General features: G+C 36.4%; 1 protein-coding gene across 5 annotated transcripts; it reads right to left on the bottom strand.

Moving 5' to 3' along the window:
• Positions 1 to 2,269: 2,269 nt before the first annotated feature.
• LOC127800842 (sister chromatid cohesion protein PDS5 homolog C) lies at positions 2,270 to 20,347 on the bottom strand. 5 transcript variants are annotated; one of them, XM_052335675.1, is made up of 16 exons: positions 20,187 to 20,347; positions 19,874 to 20,055; positions 14,277 to 14,480; positions 14,015 to 14,196; positions 10,809 to 10,935; positions 10,555 to 10,728; positions 9,646 to 9,693; positions 9,438 to 9,485; positions 8,349 to 9,257; positions 8,128 to 8,241; positions 7,060 to 7,133; positions 6,035 to 6,086; positions 5,804 to 5,899; positions 5,680 to 5,723; positions 3,248 to 3,316; positions 2,270 to 3,166 (listed from the first exon to the last, which is right to left on the bottom strand). In XM_052335675.1, exons 2-16 carry the CDS (start codon positions 19,973 to 19,975, stop codon positions 2,602 to 2,604), a joined length of 2,808 nt encoding a protein of 935 aa, XP_052191635.1. In that variant the 5' UTR covers positions 19,976 to 20,055; positions 20,187 to 20,347; the 3' UTR covers positions 2,270 to 2,601. The 5 variants fall into 5 exon arrangements, with proteins under 5 accessions (XP_052191635.1, XP_052191634.1, XP_052191637.1 ...); XM_052335674.1 differs by having other exon boundaries at positions 20,153 to 20,319; XM_052335677.1 differs by lacking the exon at positions 20,187 to 20,347 and adding an exon at positions 16,327 to 16,437 and having other exon boundaries at positions 19,874 to 20,014.
• Between the last annotated feature and the right edge of the window lie 453 nt (positions 20,348 to 20,800).

Below are 20,800 nucleotides of genomic sequence, written 5' to 3'. Positions count from 1 at the left end.
ATTTATGACCACATAACGAAAGTACTCTCCCAAATCTAAAGTACCCTTTCTTTCTTGCCTTTTCTTTCTATATATAAATAAATAAATAAAATCATCTAAAGGAAGTTGGGATGATGCTGAGTTTCAGGTTCAAGTGTCAACAACCATCCCCCACCAACACCCAACCCCAAAAAAAAAAAAACCATCTTCTTTGGAACTCAATTTACTCTCTCTCTCTCTCTAATTATATATATATATATATAGCTAGTCTATGTGTTCGGCCATCAATCACCACCTCCACTAAAAAGATCCCAATAAAAAAAATATTAAAAAGAATTGCCACAGTTAGTTTCGATTCATCTCTTCGAGTAATTATGAACAATCGAGACAGCGATAGATTTTTGTTTTCTTTTTGTTGTAAAGATGAAGAAAAAATATTATATTTCATCTTTTATGTATTATTTAATACCTAATCTCAATATTTAATATGTATTATTTAATAATTTCATTTTTCAATTATTCAACTTACAAGAGATCTTTTCTTAACATCAAGCGTATTGCTCCCCTTTTGCGCGGTATCATAGAGCAATAGGGATATTTTTATTCTTTGTCTACTCTTTCCAATTCTAGTATTTTCCAAAAAAATGTACAAATACTTTATTTATCACCAAGTAAAGATAAATATTATATGATAGCGGCAAGAAATTCTTTGGCATTGAATTAAGGTATTTAGAAAGAACAACTTGTTCCAACTCGATACCGTCAAGAAACAAACGATATCGAGTCAAGTGCACCTCCATTCCTAAGTTTCAGTATGAATAACGATAAAAAATATTTGAGGAAATTAGTTATAGACACATTTTCATACTTTGTATCTAGAGTACTTAATCAGATTTTTCTTTTGCATTTCGTAACCCTGAAATGCCAACTGAACTTGAAGGCACCTCATATATATATATATATATATATATATTGTATTAAGAATAAAAGTTCAACCAAAATTTTATAGAGCCTCTGGGCATCAAAGAATGGTCTCGCAGAAACTTTGGGCCCTTGTGCGGACAGTGAAGCGTCCATGTAAATATAGGTCACTAAAGTAGACATTTTATTGTTCAACAAATACAAATACAAAAACAAAAACAGCATCACATTACTTTTAATTATATTTTTTATATGAAAATTGGCCTATAAAACCATCCTCAGTTTAACCATATTAATATCTTCCTGAAACGAATAGAAGTAGTACAGATTGACCACACATTTCTACTTGCTGACAGTAGAGCATGTGGAGGAAGATAAATTAATTGGACCTTCGGAGATACTTTGGAAGTAATGATACGTGCTTAATATATCAAAAATAAAGCAATAATTCATCATTTATGTTAAAAATAGAACATCCTTAAATACCCTAATGGAGTTGTTATCCATTTTCCTTATCCTCATTTTATAACAATTTATGATTTTTATTTTTTAAAAATTGTAAAGTGCATGATGAAATATTTTAAATACAAAAAGTTCAGTTCCAATTGAACTATTGAAACATAACATATGCTGTGAAGGGAGGTTTTTATCCTTCCATAATATATGCTTTAAACAAGATTTAAAAATGAATTTGAGAGAACACATTTTTCAAATTTCTAAATTTGTAAAAATATTTTAAGAAGCTCCAACAAGACCAGTTTAAATTTTTTTTTTTTTTTTAAAAAAATCTCCATTTTCTATTCAACTCTTTTTTTTTTTTTTGGCATTTGACAAGCTTTCTAATGCTACTTTCCACAAATGAACGCCACCCAAAGGGTAACTGTACATTTAAGGACGGAGTCGGGCGGATGGCATTGTACTGTACCAAGGAGACGAGGCCGGCACAAGGTAGGGCAGAGAGCCAGAGCCACAGACCTAGAACTAGAAGCCAAACCAGAGCATGGTAGCGACCTGACCCGACCCTAGAAGGTAGATAATAATAATAATACCATAGCACAACCAAATTATCCAACACCAACACTCATCACTCCACTTGTTATCGATCCTTACACCCAGAGAGCAGAAGCCGCCTTTGCTTAGGACAAGTTTTAACCAAAACCTATATTCAAGCATTATTACTACCATGCATAAAACTTGAGATCCAAGTTTGCTTAAAGATCCCAATATTTGTATAATGGGGCCGAAGAAAGGAGCGAGGCAGCCAAGCTCAACAAGAACAGGTTGTTTTCTCTGATCAACTGCTCCACCAAGCCCATGAGTCATATAGCAACACAAGCATGGACATGGATGCATGCATCACAAGCAAATATAAACCAGATTACAAGTCATTCTATCGCATTACTATCACACACATATATATAGGAGAACCTTTTTTAGCAAAAGCTAATCTGCAAGACTTTCTACCGTACTCCAAAATTAATGCAAATTCCTACTAATAAGTTTAATTTTAATTTTAACCTACCGCTACCAAATGCTTACTAACCACCAAACCAATTGATCCCAAAATTATGTTAAAAGATTACCGCAATTACTATCTCCATTGGCTGGCTGCAAACCTCAAGGAAGTTGCAATATAACATGTTGAGGGATGTATGCAGCTGCTTATGGAGACAATAAAAGCAGCCCCACAAGGCCAAGTACTTAGCTCTTCGCCTCTCTCCTACGCTTCTTTCCACTCTTCACGCCGCTCTCTTGCCCCTTCCATGCATCTGCTAATTTGCCCTTACCAGTTTCTGGTATCTCCATTTTCTCAGGTGACTTCTCTCTCCCGGTTTCCTTCCTCACTGAACCCCGCTTCATCTTGCCAGAACCATTAGAAGATTTGCTCCCACTTTTGGAGGTTTTACCCTTGGACTTTGAGGCTATCTTTGGAGACTTAGGGGTGGCATTTTCTGAAGATTCTTTAGCGCTAGTTTTTTGGGTACCTTTCATGAATGCTTTTAGAGTATCCTGCCTGGACTTTGTGCCGGTCTTTGGTGTGTCACCTTCAACATTTTCGGATCTACCAGCTACTTTGGAGGCACGACCAGATTTACCACTACTCTTTCGAGAACGGCTTTTTGATTTGCCACCACTATCATCCTCAGATATACCACCAGACTTGGAAGCCCTGTCCTTAGATTTTCCCTCCATCTTATTATCATCCTGAGACTTCCGACCAGATTTCTTATCTGATCCCGTCAGTTTGCCAGACACGGCTTCACCTCTAGCAACCATTAGTAAATTGAATGTAAATATATTATTATTCTCAACAATTGACAGAGATGGTTGAAGAAAAGTTACATACCGTGAATGTTTCCTCATTGCTTGCTGGGCCGATGGTTCAGAAATTGCTTTCGCCTTTTTCTTTTTGTGCCTAGGGACAGAAAATCACACCATAAGTCCAACAAGTCCAAGGGTATATACATGTATATCAACAAAAACTCCGAAAACTAAATTTCGTTGCAACCCAAAAGTATAGTTAAAATAGAAAAAGAAAGACAATTTAAAAATCAGATGGAGATTTGAAGTAATATTAATATCCCAAGGGTACGAAAAACCAGTACCATTGAAAAGAAAAAACACTAACCAGACAGTTGTACAACAAAAAAGCATACATGGAAAAGGAAATATTTCCACTCTAAATAAATTATTTCTTGAAACTCATAATAAATGAAAGCAAAATCAAATCGGAAGCAACAAAATCAAATGCCATCAATACTAAGGTTAATACCCAGACAAACTTAGATGTAACAGATATCTAGCCAGTCAAAAAGCTCTAGGAGATAATGTCCTATACCCCGCACTTATGAGCACAATCAATTTCCCTCATGAAGCTGACAACTGAAATTTACCACGTGCCACACGAAGTTCAATACTGGATGGTACACTAACCACTACATGTCTAATCCAAGAACTTATACCTTCAATGCCATATCTTTTCCACACTAACCACGTAAACTATATCAACTATATCTTTTAGAGAACTTGATTTTCAAGTCTTGCCAGCAAAATTAGTTACGTAGCACGGATGTCAACCAACATCAAGAAGATATCAAGTACATACCTTGACCACAATAACATGCTACTCCAAAAATATATAGATACAAGGAAGAATATATAGATATATAAATAGAAGAAAAGAATAAGCACTTCTTAGCCTTTTTAAATTAAAAATACATACTGCAAAATTCTATTCCACAAAGATCATAACTTATGGGCTACAAAGTTGTTAAAAGTTAAAAAGCCATTAAGGAACTACACAAAATGCTACTCCAAATTGTTACATTTTAAATTGGATTTCAAACATAATCTTCTAAATTACTAACAAAACAATGACATATCCAGCCTTTATCCCACTATGTGGGGTCGGCTACATGAATTCTAGACTTCCATGTATTTATGTCTTTTGTCATATCTTCATTTAGGTCCATACACTTCATATCAAACTTTAATGTGTCTCCCAAAATCTTCTTGGATCTGTCTCTATCTCTTTTTTTGACTAATTATTCAATTTCATCAACTCTCCTTACAGGAGTGAAACACACATTTCCTTATTATGGAGACTAGTGTCCCCAAAGTAACATAAATATCTTCTTGTAGAAAAAATTACAAAGAACAAGACACATTAAAGGAAGCACATAAACATGTCCAAACAAGGCTCAGACATGTATGTGGAGCCTTCCATATGCCAATGTCAGACAGCTTCTTACATGACCAAACACCATCCTAAAAGTGAACATCCTTCGTAATATAGCACAAACAGTCATAGAACTATTGATGCACCTAACATCCAATCAGTCTTACACATCAGTAAACAAATTTAATTTCAATTTCTTCCCATTTCCTTTTTTGTTTATAGGGGGGAAGGTTTAAAACTCACCCATTGTTAAAAGCAGCAAGTGAATAAAAGCTGCTAATGTAATGCATTATATGCTATTGAATAGCCAACCGAATAGCTTCAGACAACAAGGGACAGAATAGCTGCCTCACAATTCAAAAGGCTTACGTAAGAGGTCATCTGAAACACCCTTAAAATTACAGAGATCCACCTACAGATAAGGTCAAAGTTCAAAAACCTGAGGCACGATGTGTTTACATCTAGGACTGATTCCAAGTAATGGAGTCAATAAATGTTAAAATCAAAATTTCCCGCCACAAAAGAAGTGAGAGAGAAAGAGGAGGGAGATTTTAAAAATCAGGTGCAAGTCCTTAGACATAGTTGAAGAGTACACAAGCCAGTCTTCAATAGATATCTGAAGTCCAATGCTGGGTGGATTGGATCACTCCTCCCACAATTAATAGGACAGGAAATGACCTCTAGCATGTAAAATCAACTTTCTATGTCCTAGAGCACCTGATGCTTATCAACTTTCCCCAGCGCCGCGACCCCCCCCCCCCCCCCCCGCCCCAGCCTCATTCAATCTCTAAGACACATCTATCAAGCATTTCCTTCTCCACATTGAAAAGACAAGTCATATCTTCACTCTCATATTGCTCGAGCTCCAAAACAGTTTCAATAAGCTACTACAAGAGAAAAGAAGTCCAATTCTATAGCTTCACTATATCATTATTAGGCACTGTTGATGTAAAGATAATCATCATCGTTTTAAGATTGGTCTCACATCACTATATCACCTCCAATATTTGCTTGAGGAATATATCAACATGAAAGAATTATTAGGCAACTTCTGAGAAGAAGGAAAAAAAAAAGAAAAAACTCCAACAAGCAACACATACATTTCAGATGAACTGTCAGGACTTCGGCATTCAATTGCTTGTTCCTGCCAAACAAAACAAGACAACTTTAATACTAGACTTGGGGAAAAGGGCAGGACAAAAAAGAAATAAGACAACTACTCACCCTATCCGACATGGAGTCACCTTCAAAGGATTCAATAAACTCCCACCTTTCCTTTTTAAGATATAAGATTTCTTCATCACCATCTGTATACGAAACCTGTTAAACAATGCCATTCAAACAAATCAGAAAAATCAGCCTCACAAGCATAATACTAACATATGAGACGTGGTACAATGTAAACCTAACCACAACATTGTACCCAAGCATAAACCAATATGCAAATATACAAACCTTATGTCTCTTTTTTACTGAATCAAAAGAATCAATAATGCCTTCATAAAACCTGCGAATGAAAAATAAACTATAGTTACAAAAAAAGCATGTGTATCTTTAAACTTCAAACTGATACCTTGAATACTGAACCTACAAGAAATTAATAAAACCAATAGCGAAATTACTGTGGTCCAAAACCCAGAATTATTTGTTTCCTATAGTAAAAGCAGGATCAAATTATTCTCAAATATTATCCTCATCAACCCAAAAACAAATATAATAATAACTTGGAAAAAATTAAATATAGAAAGTGCAGTCTAACACTGGAACAGTCATGCATGACAAGCATACAGCATAATGTTCATATCCTGTACTGATGAAGGGGGCCATGTGGACAATGAAAACTTTGAACTAATGCTGGGTTTACAAGACTGTACAAGTGTAAACTAAGAAATAGCATTTTTGTACAGAAGTATGCTTTACGACAATTATAGATGTAAATATATCCATCTTTCTACAGAACTGCATGTTTAAAGGATAATAAAGATAAAGATTATATGAAACACCTCTTACACAAGTCATAAACTGTGCTGGGAAAAATCAACATATCATAAGCTCAATCTGAGTTATCAAACAAAAATATAAAGAATTGCATAAGACATTGTAAGAAGTCCTTAAAAAAGGATTTTCCAAAACGTAGTCAAGTCTACACAATTAGTAAAAAAAGATGGCCACTAACAGCCAAATGATTATTGCAACAGAAAAATGGGTATACTAATAAAGGAAATTAGGAGCATGAAAAAATAAAGGCCAGCCAACATTCATTTATTAAAGTTACAGATAGCTTCCTTCAGCTAATACTTAATTGTGGGGCAACATAAAATAAACTAATCTGATTTGGCTACATGAATCCTCATTGAGACCACTCTTCCAACATCATAGTGCAATGTGATTGCAAAGCAATATATTTCCACATCATCTCAAACCCCATTAATTTTGCGGGAACAATATAATTTGAACAAAACCTATATTTAAGTACTTACGCCCGATCTTTCGGCCACCAAACCTTAACCTTGGAACCAACCAAGTTATCTCCATACTCCATAGTACCAGATGCCTGCCACAAAACAATAATCAATTGTGATTATCATTGGTCCAAAAAGTACACATACTATATAAATTGAGTTAACAAATACGAAGGAAGCGAATGCCATCAGTGAAACAAGAACATAACGTCAAGATAACGCCACAACTAAAACCCAGCTATATTGTTAGCCACTTCATTTTAAATGAACAAACTCACATCCAAACTAGCTAAGCAATTGCTGGATTCAATCTCACTTTACAAATTTGAAATAGGGCTCAGCCCTCCCATGCAATCTGGAGCTTTATCCAGTTCAATCAGTTTCAAGTGTCTCAAACTTCATGTCACATCAATCCTCACCCTGCATCCCCTTTATTATTATATTACTCGTTGCAGGCATCACTGTTACCAATACTCACCATTCATATGAGCTACAAGCAAGTATAGTGCAACATATAGACGCCAACATAAACAAGTAGAAAGCACCAAAGCTATATAACATGCATCAGTCAGCACCTAAAGTGAGTTCCATCCTTTCTCATCTTCTAAAGACTTCCCAGTTTCAGCACAACACTATATGCTACTTCAATGAAAAAACTAATTGCCATCAATGTAAGCGGCACCTCATCTCAAAAGACTACCCTGTCTAGGTCTGCCACCCTCAACACTGAGAACCCTTCCATGAGATATGGGAAGAGCTTAGTGTTCAAACAAGTCCCTCTACTCCATAGGTGAGGGAGCAATACCTATCAAAATCATAAAATGCCCAGACAGGATTTGTGACAAATGATAGTGCCTTGCATTGGCAATGCAATGAGGTAATTGATGCTTTCAAAAATGACAGTTCCACTACTGGCAAGAGGGAAAGGCTGGAGCACAATAAAGTAAACTAGGTAGAGCAAGGGTGTCAGAGGGGTTCCCACACCCATACCCAACCAGATGCCATCTCTAATTATAGAGATCAGTGAAATAAAGAACTGAATCCAAGATATCCTAACAAAAGGAAACAAAAGTTATGAATCCTTACTTTCTCTTGCCCTAGCCTGCGCTTTCTCTTGGAAGTTGCCTTGGAGGTTTCCTCAACGTGCATTTCATCTTCAGCTAATTTGGGGGGAGACTTTGGTGAAGAAACCACTTCTTCCTAGAAATACAAATGATATTGGTTTTAACATAATAGGCCCAAAATAATGACTCAGGCATACCCAAACTGAAAAAAGAACAAGTTTCATCCAAACTGTAAAAACTTACTTTATCATCTTCCACAGTGGACTTTGTCACATCCTTCTTTGAAGTAACTTTTCCACCCTCATGCTTTTTACCATCTTCCTTCTTGGAAGATGACTTGTCCACAATGTTTTTTTTCAGATGTAGCTTCTGGACTAGCTTTTTCAATGGTTTTGTCGCGGAATCACTAGTAGCCCCACCTTCACTTTTGGAAGTTTCTTCCAGAGCAGAAGCCTTCTCCTCAGCAGCAGTTCCAGGAGTAGTCTTTTTCCTCGCCTGCCTCTGTGGCTTCTCTTCCAAATTTCTTGTCTCATCAGATATCTTCTCAGATATAGCATCACTAGTCGGTATGACCGCCTGACTCAATGTATCATTTTTCTTTGGACATTCACCTATTTTAGGAGAACCCTCATCTGAGGCGTTTCCACTTCGAGATGACGAAGAAACATTCGCTGGTTTACTCTCCAATGCTTTTGGCAAGGACTTCATTTCAGCCTCTTTTTCATCTTCTAATGATAAAGCCTCTTCAACCAACTGATCTTCAGAACGTGAACCATGAACTTCTTTGTTATCAGTTTTGAGATGGTCTGCTGCCTCTTCAACTTTCTTATCGATATTAAGTTGGGTGGAGTCAGAAGGTTCTGTTGAAGTGAGAATGGACTTTGGCTTCCTTCCCCTCTTCTTGGATGTTGGCTCCACCTTAGATTCTGATTTTGCTACTCCCCCATCAGGTTCAGCATTGCTTGCTATATTGGCTTCAACTGACCGATCAGCTTGGTGAGCATGCTCTAGCTTCTTGGAGGAGTCTGACTCCAATCTATCTTCATTCCCGGACTCCAAATCGCCATTACTTATGGACTTGGAAGATTCCTCCATAGCAGGATGATTGCCTACAGAACAAGGCACCTCTACAATTTCTTTACTTGCCTCCTCCTAGAAAAATAACCGGGACAATATTAGTTTGGGGAAAGGATGTCCCACAAAACTGCAAAAACCACAAGGCAGAGAAACAAAAAAAGTACACTGAATAATAGAAACCATCACACATGCCTCATTACTACATATAAAAACCTAAAATTCATTCAAAAATATATATAAACAATAGCCACATGCCTGCGCAGTCTCAGCAGGAGATGCCACAGCTAACTTGTTCTCTACAGCCTGATAAAAATAGCCCGAGAAATGACATTCACATATAAAACCAGAAAAGGGGGGGAAGGGGGGGGGGGTGTTGGGGGGGGGGGGGGGGGGGGGGGGGGACTGCAACCAGTAGTTAAACAAATTGTGGTCATAACAACAAATTGCAGAAAAAACGACATGCCTGAGAAACGTTCTCAAACGATCCACCAGCCAATTTGCTCTCCTCACCCTGAGGAAAGTCACAACGTATCCAATAAACACTAAATACAATTACAAATGACAAGAAGAGTTCTTTCATCAAAGCTATTTACTTTACTATTTTGGTTAGCATTATGTCAATTTCAACAAACAAATATAAGCATCAAATAACAACATTTACATAAGACAACATTATTTAGTAGACAATTATCTCAATAAAATAAATCTTTGTTGCAACCAAAGTTAAGCAAAGAGATCAACATGTAACTACTAGCATATGGAGACCAATAAATTTCCTACCAAAGAACAGCCAGCAAAGAATAACAAAAACAACCAAAGTTAACCATGAATTCTCAGCAATCAAATCAAAGCAAACCAGTTAAGCAACTGAAGCAAAGGGAAGTCCTGTTTCACAGGAACGCAAAAACTACATTTCAAAACAGATGTCAGCTGTGGGCTTTGTGGACAACTTAGTTACACAGAAGCAACAATAGAACCCATGTAAAAGTGGCTTTACTGCTCAGGCAAAATAAGAAAAGCAGACTGGCAAGAGTTTGGCAGCAGCCTATTGGAGGCAACAGTACTAACCATAGATAATTTTACTTTCAAAAAGGCAGTCATAAAAAGCATCAAAAAATGGATTTCAAGTTTTAGTGGGAAAAAAGGTTGAAAATTATAGTAGCAATAACCAGTTATCATAAAAATTGAATTCAGAAGAGAAATAGTGAAAATAAGCATTCCCAGCAGGGCATCAGTAGCTTATTACTCTCAAGGACCACATGAAAGGCAGGTTATTCAAAGAACATAGGACTCTCTCTCACTCTCCTATTCCAACCTTCTCACACTGATATCTAGTATCAACCACACATACAAGATCACCATGCACACCTACCATTCGTTCTGCAGAAGCATCAGTGGGTTCTTCACATATAGAAGCAACAACTTCACTGTAATCATCCAATGAGAGCCTCAACGATTTTTTTTCTTCCAAGAGGTATGGCTTGAGTTTTGTTGCACATTTTTCAAAGACTTTCTCCGCCAATTTCCTGGCAATTGGTAAAACTTCCTGATAAAAGAAAGACTACAGTTAATTCATAAAAATAAAAGATATTAAAAGACAGTAATTCATCTCTCAATAATAGTTACCTGTCTGTCTCTTCTTAAGGCAGACAGAAGTGTTGAGATCAGCTCCGGGGAAATATCTTCACTTTCTTCCAATACAAGTGCCATAATTGTTTCCATGGAAGAAAACACATTATCCGAGTGGTGGTTGCTGAAGTTCAACAAAAATATATTACCAGATTTCAAACAGGGAAACATCAGGAATTTGATTGCACTAGAATGTTTCAAATATAATTTTCACTTAGACAAGTAACTTTGTCAACCTAAGAACAAAGAACACCAAAATCAATCAGAAACTTCGTGCATTCATTCTACACATTATTTTCCTTAAATTCCTGCTAGGAGAAATTACACATTGTTTAAAGTATTTATTAAATTATTCATGCAGGTTTTGAACAAGATTTTGAAAGAATTTATTATTTCATGTTCATCATTCCTAGTAGATTTCGGATTTGATTCTTATCATTTGCATGCTTACCTATTCTTTCCCCCATCATTGTCGAATTTCAATTGCTATATTTGCATCCGTGACATAAGTGGCATTACACCATTAACTATTTTTGTATATGGAAAATAGCAAATTCAGAAAGAGTAGCCAAAATAAAAAAGAAAAACACAAAACACTTCTACATTAAATAATCCACCTGTTAACTAACAAAAAAAAATCCAGGATTACAATTAATAAATTAAAGAAAGGATGCTTAAAGAGAAGTTTAGCATGTGGAATAAATAAGAGGTACCCAAGGTCTACTCCACTCTTTGCCAAACATTATATCAGATTCTTTGAAAACACACAGCTTTCTTCTTTTTTAGCAAAGTAAAATATTGAGAAAATGCAGCCTGGCCAACGGCAGTATGAAACAGGGATCCATAGGGACTGCAAACCAAAAGATACAATTAGAGTACACAAAACAAAGACAAGGACAAACCACAAACCATAGAAACACAAGAAACAACAAATAGAGCAAAACTAGCCAGAACACATCTGCCATCAAAACAACCAGCATTACAGAACAATCCTCCCACTACATAATATATGTGACCGAGCATCCAAGAGGAGGGAAAAGCTGTCTCAACAAGAAAAATTCCACTCTTCCATTCACTAGCCCCGGTGGCCATGGACAAAACAGTCCGAACAACTTGAATCTAAATCCATGAGGATGTTATTCCATATAGCATTAAGGGCCGGCCAATGCTATGTAGGTAGCAGTGTAGGTCCTTTTAGCCAAAGGAAAGGCGCAAGAGGAGGGAAAAGCTGTCTCAACAAGAAAAATCCAACTCTTCCATTCACTAGCCCTGGTGGCTACGCACAAAACAGTCCAAACAACTTGAATCCAAGTCCATGAGAAGACGTTATTCCATATAGCTTTAAGAGCTGGCCAATGCCATGTAGGTAGCAGTGTAGGTTCTTTGGCCAAAGGAAAGGCACAAGGGGGAAAGATATGAATGTTACCTGCTAGAGTAGAATACCTGACAGGGACATTTGATTCACCCATTGAAGCACTGGATCAGGTGGATACACATCTGAAACACTGAATAACTGGTCCAAGATGAGAGGAATGCCAGGAATAAAGGCTGATCCCAAGATCCCATGGCTGATTGAGAGCAGCTACACAATGGTGATTGACAACTAAAACCAAACCATCGGAAGCCAAAACTAAAGCCCAAACAGAGATCTGGAAACAAAACCTTAACAGAAAAGAGACATTCGGAAAACAAAACCAAGCAAAAAAAGCAATTGTGATAACTTTCAATGGCGCCATAAATAGCATAGGGGCTGTGATGAGTGCGAGAGACAGGTCACACTAGGTTTAAGGAGCTTGGTGAGGCGAAGGCAATGGCAGAAAACACAAAAGAGGGCACCTCTAAAAAAGGAGAAGGGGGGGGGGGGGAAGAGCGGGATGAGCTACAGTGGAAAATCAAAGGGTTTGGTTGAGGAAGAAAATGGCTAAAAGAGGGTATTCAATGCAATGTGAAAGTTGGGAAAAGGGTTTGGATATTGAATGCACACAAACAGATGAGATTCGTATAAGATCAGGGTTAGAGGATCAGCAATTTGTGGTTTGGATGAGGAAGAAAATGGCTGAAAGAGGATAATAAGATCTGGGTTATGGGCAATGCTATGGTCATCTGGGTGATCTAGAGACAGGTAACCCGACGGTTTTTTGCGTGGGCAAGTCGAAGGTTGGAGGGAAGGTAACAGAGGCAACTCAAACCCTAAGGATACAGAGGGAAGACAGCTCCACAAGGGGGAGCAGGACTGAGGCTCCAGCTGAGTGGCAAGGCAAAAGCTCTAGGGTTTGCAAGGAAGAAGACCATCTCCTCTACTCACTCCAGGGCAGCCCATATATCAGGTTGCCATTAAATATACAGCTTTCATTGTAAGAAAGTTACCTTCATTGTTTCCTTACCCATTTTGCTTCACACCACATGACCAAAAGTTAACAATGGTAAAGACCACCATGCAAAGAATAAATGATTTTTCAGTCCATTGTAAAAATAGCAATGCATCCAATGCCAATAGAATGAAAAGTAAATTAGAAGCTGCAACCTTTGAGGATGATCTTACGAATGGCAAGAAGTATTAACAAATAGAAATCTGTAACCTTTCACAAATTTGGATTAATGACAACCAATTTCGGCTTCATAGGTACAAATATTACCATGATCCAGAGATATTTATTCCAGTGTAAACTGTCAGATAGAAAGCATTCAACAACTTAAAAGCGCACCAAATCAACAGGGAAAACTTTAAGGAGCAGAAAATCATACTACCTACTGCAATGAGAGACTATGACAAGCAGAACAGCAGTTAGATCCACAGTATTTAAGAAAAGTAAAGAACAGCATGAAAGAATTGCATCAACAAAGTTTCAGTACAGACCAAAAAAAATACTAGCAAACATGAATCTTGCACGGTCAAAGAAGAAAAATGGCAAGGACTACAATATACTGAGCCTTTATCCCACTACATCAACAAACAAAAAAAAAAGTGCACATGCTACGGCTGTAAATTATCAACTACAACCAAAAAAAAATTATAACAGATGAAGCTACATGCGATATGAAAGAAAACATGAAGCAAAAGAAAACACTAATTTGGTTAGGCAATAATTCCCCAAAATAAAATAAAAATTAAATTCGACAGAGTAACTTGGATTTCAAGACAGAAAATTCCCTTCAGTCATCTTTTTCCAAACATGGCATAAAGGTAAAACAATATCTCATACCTTATGGCTTTCAGAAAGTGCTGGAACATCTCAACAATCAAGCCATCACATTCCAGATCCAACATGATCACACAAGACCTGACCTTTGCCACAGTTTCGAGAATCAAAGTCCTCTTGTTGTATGTTCTACTCGAGTTGTCAGATAAATCTTCAAATGACGATACAATCAATTGGAAGACATCCTGTAACCCACATCATGAAGACTTATGAGGATAAAGAATGATTGAATAAATTCAAAGACAGAAACTACCAAATCCAGTACCTTCATCTTATCATCATCATACGGAGCATCAGGTGCAGTAATTCTGGTTATCTCGCTGATGCAGGTGGCAACTGCAACTTTGACATCGATGTCTGGATGCCTTAGGAGATCATCTGCCACTAATGCCTTCAAAGATGGAGAAAGTGCAGTTTGCATTGCCTTAGAAGGGGACTGGTCCACCCTCGAGAGAATATCCTCAACTTGCTGAAAAGCAAAATAGAAGAAGAAGAAGGTTAATCAAAACCATTAATAAAGAATTAAGAATATATATCAATCATTCTCATATTTTCAACAGATAATTGAAAAAATAACAAATTTATATACTGAGCATGACACCAAAAATACTGATACCTTGAAGTCTCATAATTCAACATCTAAAACTGATAAATGGTGCTGTTAAGAAAAAGATACATGCACACCCATGTCATTTATATATAAATTACAAATGATGTGGTCCAAAAGAAAGGAACTAGCTTCACATGAAGAGCCAGCAGGCTGCTAACACATGTATATGTCAGTTGTTCTTTTGTGCATGCAATCAGTCTTGGCCAGACTTTTCAATAATTGGTTGATGTATAGAATCTGTAGCTAAAAATGTTTGCTTTTTCTATCTCTTTCTATAGAAGCCAGAGGGTTATTTTGATTAAAGTTCTTGATTTCCAGCCTGCCTCTATAGGATAATAGGTTTAAAAAAAAAAAAAAAATGACTTGGCCTGTTATTTCAGATTGTTGCTGAAAAGCATGTACAACAGAATTTCTTTGTTTTTCATTTCAATTTGCCACACTTCACAAATACAGCGATAGTCTAAACTCTTTTACTCAAACGTTAAAACATATATCAGAGTGAATAGAATATGTTTCCACCGTTTCGTCAAATAATGAATTTCAATTATTCAATGGCAATAAATTCTAAATATATACATGCACCTATCCGGTTACCAATGCAGTAAACGACAAATATATTTATTTGGTAACCGCCAGAATTATTGTTACTAGTAGATGATAAAACATTTGGAGTTTTTGGGTCCATCATAGATAAGATTATTATTTATACTAAGAAGCACAGACACTTTCTAAGGGCTGTCATGCCAGTGTTGCCAGCACGCCAGACACTCTGACATACCACCAGTATGGGTCAAGCACGTGTACACGGCGTGTCCGACACTTTTTAATTTTTTTTAAAAGGACACATATAGGGCAGACATGTCCCCTCAGCAGGAACTACAAAGGCATTAAAAATAAGGGTTTTTTAATGACACTTAATTTTTTCAACGTTTTCATCACATGATTCTTCAGTTTTCATACTCCTCGTGCATGTATTCTCAATCTTTGAACATCTCACTGGATTTTGACACACTTCTATTCTCTTCAGTTTGCATTTATTTTTTTCCTAACTCTAGTCCTTATTTTCGTTGAATCTTAAATACATATTTTGTACCTTTTGGTGTTTGAATTTGAGATGAATAATGACTTGTGGGATGTTGCTAATTAGATTACAGTTATTCATTTTGAATTATGAATTGTAAATGCATATTTAAGAGTTCGAAATATAGTTTTGATACTTTATGACGCCATTAGAAATATAAAATTTAAACTTGGCAAAAAAAAATTAGCAAAAGAAACATAAAATTTTATTTGATTAATTAAAATATCCCAACCATTTCATGTCCTACTTTTTGAAAAATGTTTGTGTCCTTATGTCTTGTATCCTATGTCCGTGTCCGTGATTCATAGATTCATACAAAATTCAGGTAGCACATAACTGCACCATTCTATGTTTTAATATGAAAATGCATAGCCAATCAAAACAAGGGTCCATGGACTAAAGAAAGAAATAGCAACCTTCAAGAAGCCCACGAGACAACCATAATCTTTAGTAGTAAGCAATACAACAATAACAATCACAAGCCTTAATCCCACTAGGTAAGGTTAGCTACATGATTTCTAACTCAACAAACATTTATATTCATAACCATATCTTCTATGAGGCCATTACATCCCATTTCTTGTCTAAAAGTTTCCCAGCAAATTTTATTTGACCTTCCTTTACCTCTTTTTCTGCAAATTTCTTCCATTTTATTCATATGACATGGCTTGAAGTGCAATTATTGGCCATCTTCTCACATGCTAAATCATCTTGACCACACCTCGCACATCTTATCTGCAATAAGTATAATTCCAACCTTATTACGTATAATCCTGTTTCTTATTCTCTTTTCTTGCAAGTGTTAGAAACAAATAGGACTGCCATTTAGGATGGATTTTAAGCCACTCATTTCAAAACTTACTTATTAATACAAATACAAGAGACAGTTAGTTAAGAAAACATTCAATTGAATCGCCAAAACATCATGAAAGTAAAACCAAAATCCTTCCAGGTTTGTCCACAGTTATGATGATCATAAAAATTTGGACCTTGGACCACAAAGCCTATATGAAACACGCACTCCATATTCCCACATTCATAGCAATGTCCAAAAAATAATTTCAACACTTTGATTCTCTAATTTCAAGTTGAAAAAATGAGGCGTGCATTCGATATTTAAGGAAATTTTCAATACTGACATAAATAGGAAATATAGATCTTATTTTTTGGCTAAACATCATTTAATTTAAGTACATTTCTAAACAATAATATCAAATCTTAGAATATTGCATGAACCACCTTGTAATCGACTACTTAACAATATGTCTGCAAACCAATATCCAACTTCTACGTACACAACTTAGTACCCAAATATTACCAATCAAAGGACCACTATGTGGAAACATGCCTTCCCTTAAGTCCCATATCCAAGTCCATAGAAAACAGTTACAGCTCAAGTTGTTGCTAAAAATAGAGGTACACTAGAAAAGAAAATCCAAAGGTGCGGAAAATGCAAACAAATATTTATCTAGCCTAACAGTTCAAAGTTTTCATCATAAAATTTCCAAATATAATCGGATGGCCATAGCAACCAGAGTGGAAACATGACCAAAAAATACAAGCAAAAATCTTTTCCCACGACAATATAAACTAGAAAACCCATCAAAGCTAATATAACTTACCAATACAAGAGTGGTTTTATAATATTAGGGCCTCTCTCTCTCTCTCGAACAACATAGCAAACCTTCATAGGCATGGCAAAGGGAAGGGTATGAGTAGGGAACCCCTCTACCTGTCCCCATGCCCACAATCTCCATTCTCTTACCACCGCACCCGTACCAGTACCCTCAGGGAATTTTGATTAATCACCCCATCCCTACACCCACAGGGTAGTAGGTACACAACAAGTACCCATATAACCAATACATATCATTTTAACATATTCATATTTATAATTTAAATAACGTCACAATAATTTTATAACAAAGGTACCTAACATTACTGCAAAGAAAAAGCAAAAGGCAACAACTGCAATATTTTAAATTGTTCAAATACATTAAGTAATAAAAGAGATACCATCTTAGTTTGCTGATGGCAAGGGTGAGAAGCAAGAGAGATCATAACTAGGTTAGGCTTCAAGTTTGACAGAATATATTTGATTTGGGCCTTTTTTTAATATAATGAATTATAATACATAATTAGATAAAAGTTATTTATATAGAATTATATCACAATAGGGTTTGGGCATGAGACCTTATCCCCGCCACCCTACTCGTACTCAATGGGCACTTTAAATGCCTTACCCATACCCTCCCGATGGGTATTTTTTGATACCCAAACCCTCCCCCGTCAGGATGGGGTTTTGGCAGATACCCACAAGGTAAGGTACCCATTGCCATCCCTAAACCTTTATGCCACTAAGTGTGGGGTCCGCTCAATAAATTATAACTCTCCAATCATTTCCATCTATGGCCATAATTCTAAAAGGCCATTCTCCCTCCCACTCTCTAAGCAAAACACATTGAAAGCTATGATCTCAATAGAGGTTACCGCAATACAATACTGACTAGGAAATATCATAGTATATTAAAAAGAACTTGATATAAAAATAAGCATACTTTTATTGGTATATACTAACTCAATAATCATCTATGCATGTTCAAATCTTTTGAATTGTATAGGCTTGCATTATGCATTTACAATTTTTTTTCCTCGATTTGTTACTTTAAAAATAAGATGTATAGGACAAGAATTCATAAAAGGTGTAGCGCACTCATACAAATTTAGCGCACTCATACCTTTTATTCTTGAAAACATAAAACTTTCACCATTATATGTAAAAATAACTCCAAACATTGTAAAAGAAATTCTTATTCCTTAAGAAAAATTTATTAATAGTAGGTCAACAAATAACAAGAAGGATCTAACAATAAAATAAGAGATTTCATGTCATTTCATAATATTGTTAAATTATCCTAAAATAATTCAAATCAAAACTAAACCTAGTGCACAAGGCTCCCACATTGCAAGCTTTAGGGAAAGTCCTTCAATTATGTGAATGGTTTCCAGGCGGTAGATGACTTTGAAGGGGAAACACCTGGCAATTCTAAGGTGGGGAGATTCTCAGAATCAACAAATATCATTAACTAGGAGCCTGATGCTAATAATCCAACTCCAAATCATACACTAAGCTGCATACCCAAAACTTCATATTGTTCACAATATCTCAATGTATCCAAAGACCATATGGAAATGCATCATCAATTTGTGACATATTATAATAGCACACCAATAATATCCACCCTATGCTGTTTGGCTGCCACTCAAGCAGCTTTAGAAGGTAGAGGCTCATGGCCAACCCCTTAGTTGAAAAAGCCAACTTAGCTTTATCAGCGAGAATCACCTTGGCATTTTAGGTGACATTCGATACCGTGCCCAGACATCAATTTACTGCATTATAGCCACAAGTTCGAGTTCCAATCAATTTGGAATATTTATACCAGCAGGAGCCCTCTACACTGCACCTTCCACGTATCCAGCACTCAAATGACAAATTATGCATTTATTTAAGTATATTGGTTCCACAAAATTTGGCCACATGCTGAAACAAACCTGTCCCATGAAGGCCAGTTTACAGATCCAAAGCCCAATTTCACACCAGAGACAGAAAAGCCAAATATTTGGTGCATCTAGGGAATAACATTCAGTGCCTGGAAGTTATCAAAATATTTAACATAATGGAGAAACCGCCTTGCACGGTCTTAAAAAGTATCCAACCTTCGCATTTCTGTGTGCATGAGAGTATGCTACAATCCAACCAAAAAAAAAATTGAAGCATTACCTTCTTAATTCTACATAGCGCGCTAGTCTGCTATTTTCCAACCCTGATAGTTAGTTATTAAACCGACCATAGTCATCATCCTGGAATTAACTATGATGAATTTGTTGGAAAAAGGCAGTAAGTAACAAACGAAAAAAGTAAAAAGAAAGGCATACATTTTAGGGGAAAGAATTGCAAAAGAAGCACCAAATGTCACAAAGACCGTGAAGTAAATCAAATGCAAGGAAATTCACCAAAGAAGCTCCAAACTATGTAAACGTTGTACAAGTTACATATACAACTCGTTGAATTACGAATAACAAAGAATGCAGTGAAAATAAACCGGAAACCCTAGAAATCAACGGGCACAAGTTACTCAACAGATCAGAACCCAGAGAAATTAGGGCTTACATCAAGCAGGGAAAGGAGTTCATCAACCGAATCCGGGGGTTGAAGAAGCTTATTTCCAGCTTCCACTAGCTGCTCCTCGAGCTCCTTGCCCGCAGACTCCATTCTCTTGTCGCCGTCCGCTGTATCTCCCGAAAAGCCCCCAATTTCAACTCGAAAACTCAGACCATTAAAACCCTAGAAACCTGCAATCAAACCAAAACAGATAAATCAATCGAGCTAGCAAAACCCTAGAAAACCAGAGTAAGGAACAGAGAGTGCAGAAAGATCCAGATAAAGTACTTCTTTGTGCCAGAAGAAATTACAGAAACCTAACCCACAGAGAAGATTTCCGGTGAACCTATTTTCGCTTTCGCCCCCAATATTCCCTTTGTCTATTTTTCGACCGCTATCTCTCTCGCGCACACACAGTCCGCTGTACGCTATTTAGTGCTTGCCTCGGAATCCGCCCAGTTTTGGATTTGAATTCACTTTGGGTTTTGGAGTCCGCCAATGGATACCCAATTGCTGGCCCGTTCGGGCTCCACGTGCCTCGCTCATGACATCCAATTTCTACCTTTACCCTTGCTCTCCACCTGTAATTACCCCTAGCGGCAAGCTCCTCAGTGCTGCCGGGTCAACTTCGGTTTGACCAGCTTCCACGTAAACGAAGACGAAAACGAAAACGAAAACGTTTTCGATGAAAAATGAGAAAATGGTATTTAAAAAATAAATAAAAATATTAAATAAATTATAAATTTATAAAATATATAATTTTTTACAAATATAATTTTTAATATATAAAATTATAAAAAATAGTTCAAACATAATAATACAAATAAATATAAACGATAAATATAAGTTTCCTCGTGTATTTAAACAAATATAAACATAAAGTTTATAATGCAATCAAACAACTATCAACAATATATATAAAGTTTTATCATTTTT

This window comes from Diospyros lotus, chromosome 1 (assembly GCF_014633365.1).
Source record: "Diospyros lotus cultivar Yz01 chromosome 1, ASM1463336v1, whole genome shotgun sequence".
Taxonomy (NCBI): domain Eukaryota; kingdom Viridiplantae; phylum Streptophyta; class Magnoliopsida; order Ericales; family Ebenaceae; genus Diospyros; species Diospyros lotus.
This window is presented reverse-complemented; position numbering and strand designations above follow the sequence as displayed.

Bases quoted from the DNA above. Each gene is read 5' to 3' on its own strand.
- LOC127800842 (XM_052335675.1), bottom strand. From the start codon at position 19,975: ATGGAGTCTGCGGGCAAGGAGCTCGAGGAGCAGCTAGTGGAAGCTGGA. The intron at 14,197-14,276 runs GTACTGGATTTG...TGTGGGTTACAG, and splicing joins ATGATGATGATAAGATGAAG to GATGTCTTCCAATTGATTGT. The intron at 10,936-14,014 runs GTATGAGATATT...GTTGAACTTCAG, and splicing joins CACTTTCTGAAAGCCATAAG to CAACCACCACTCGGATAATG.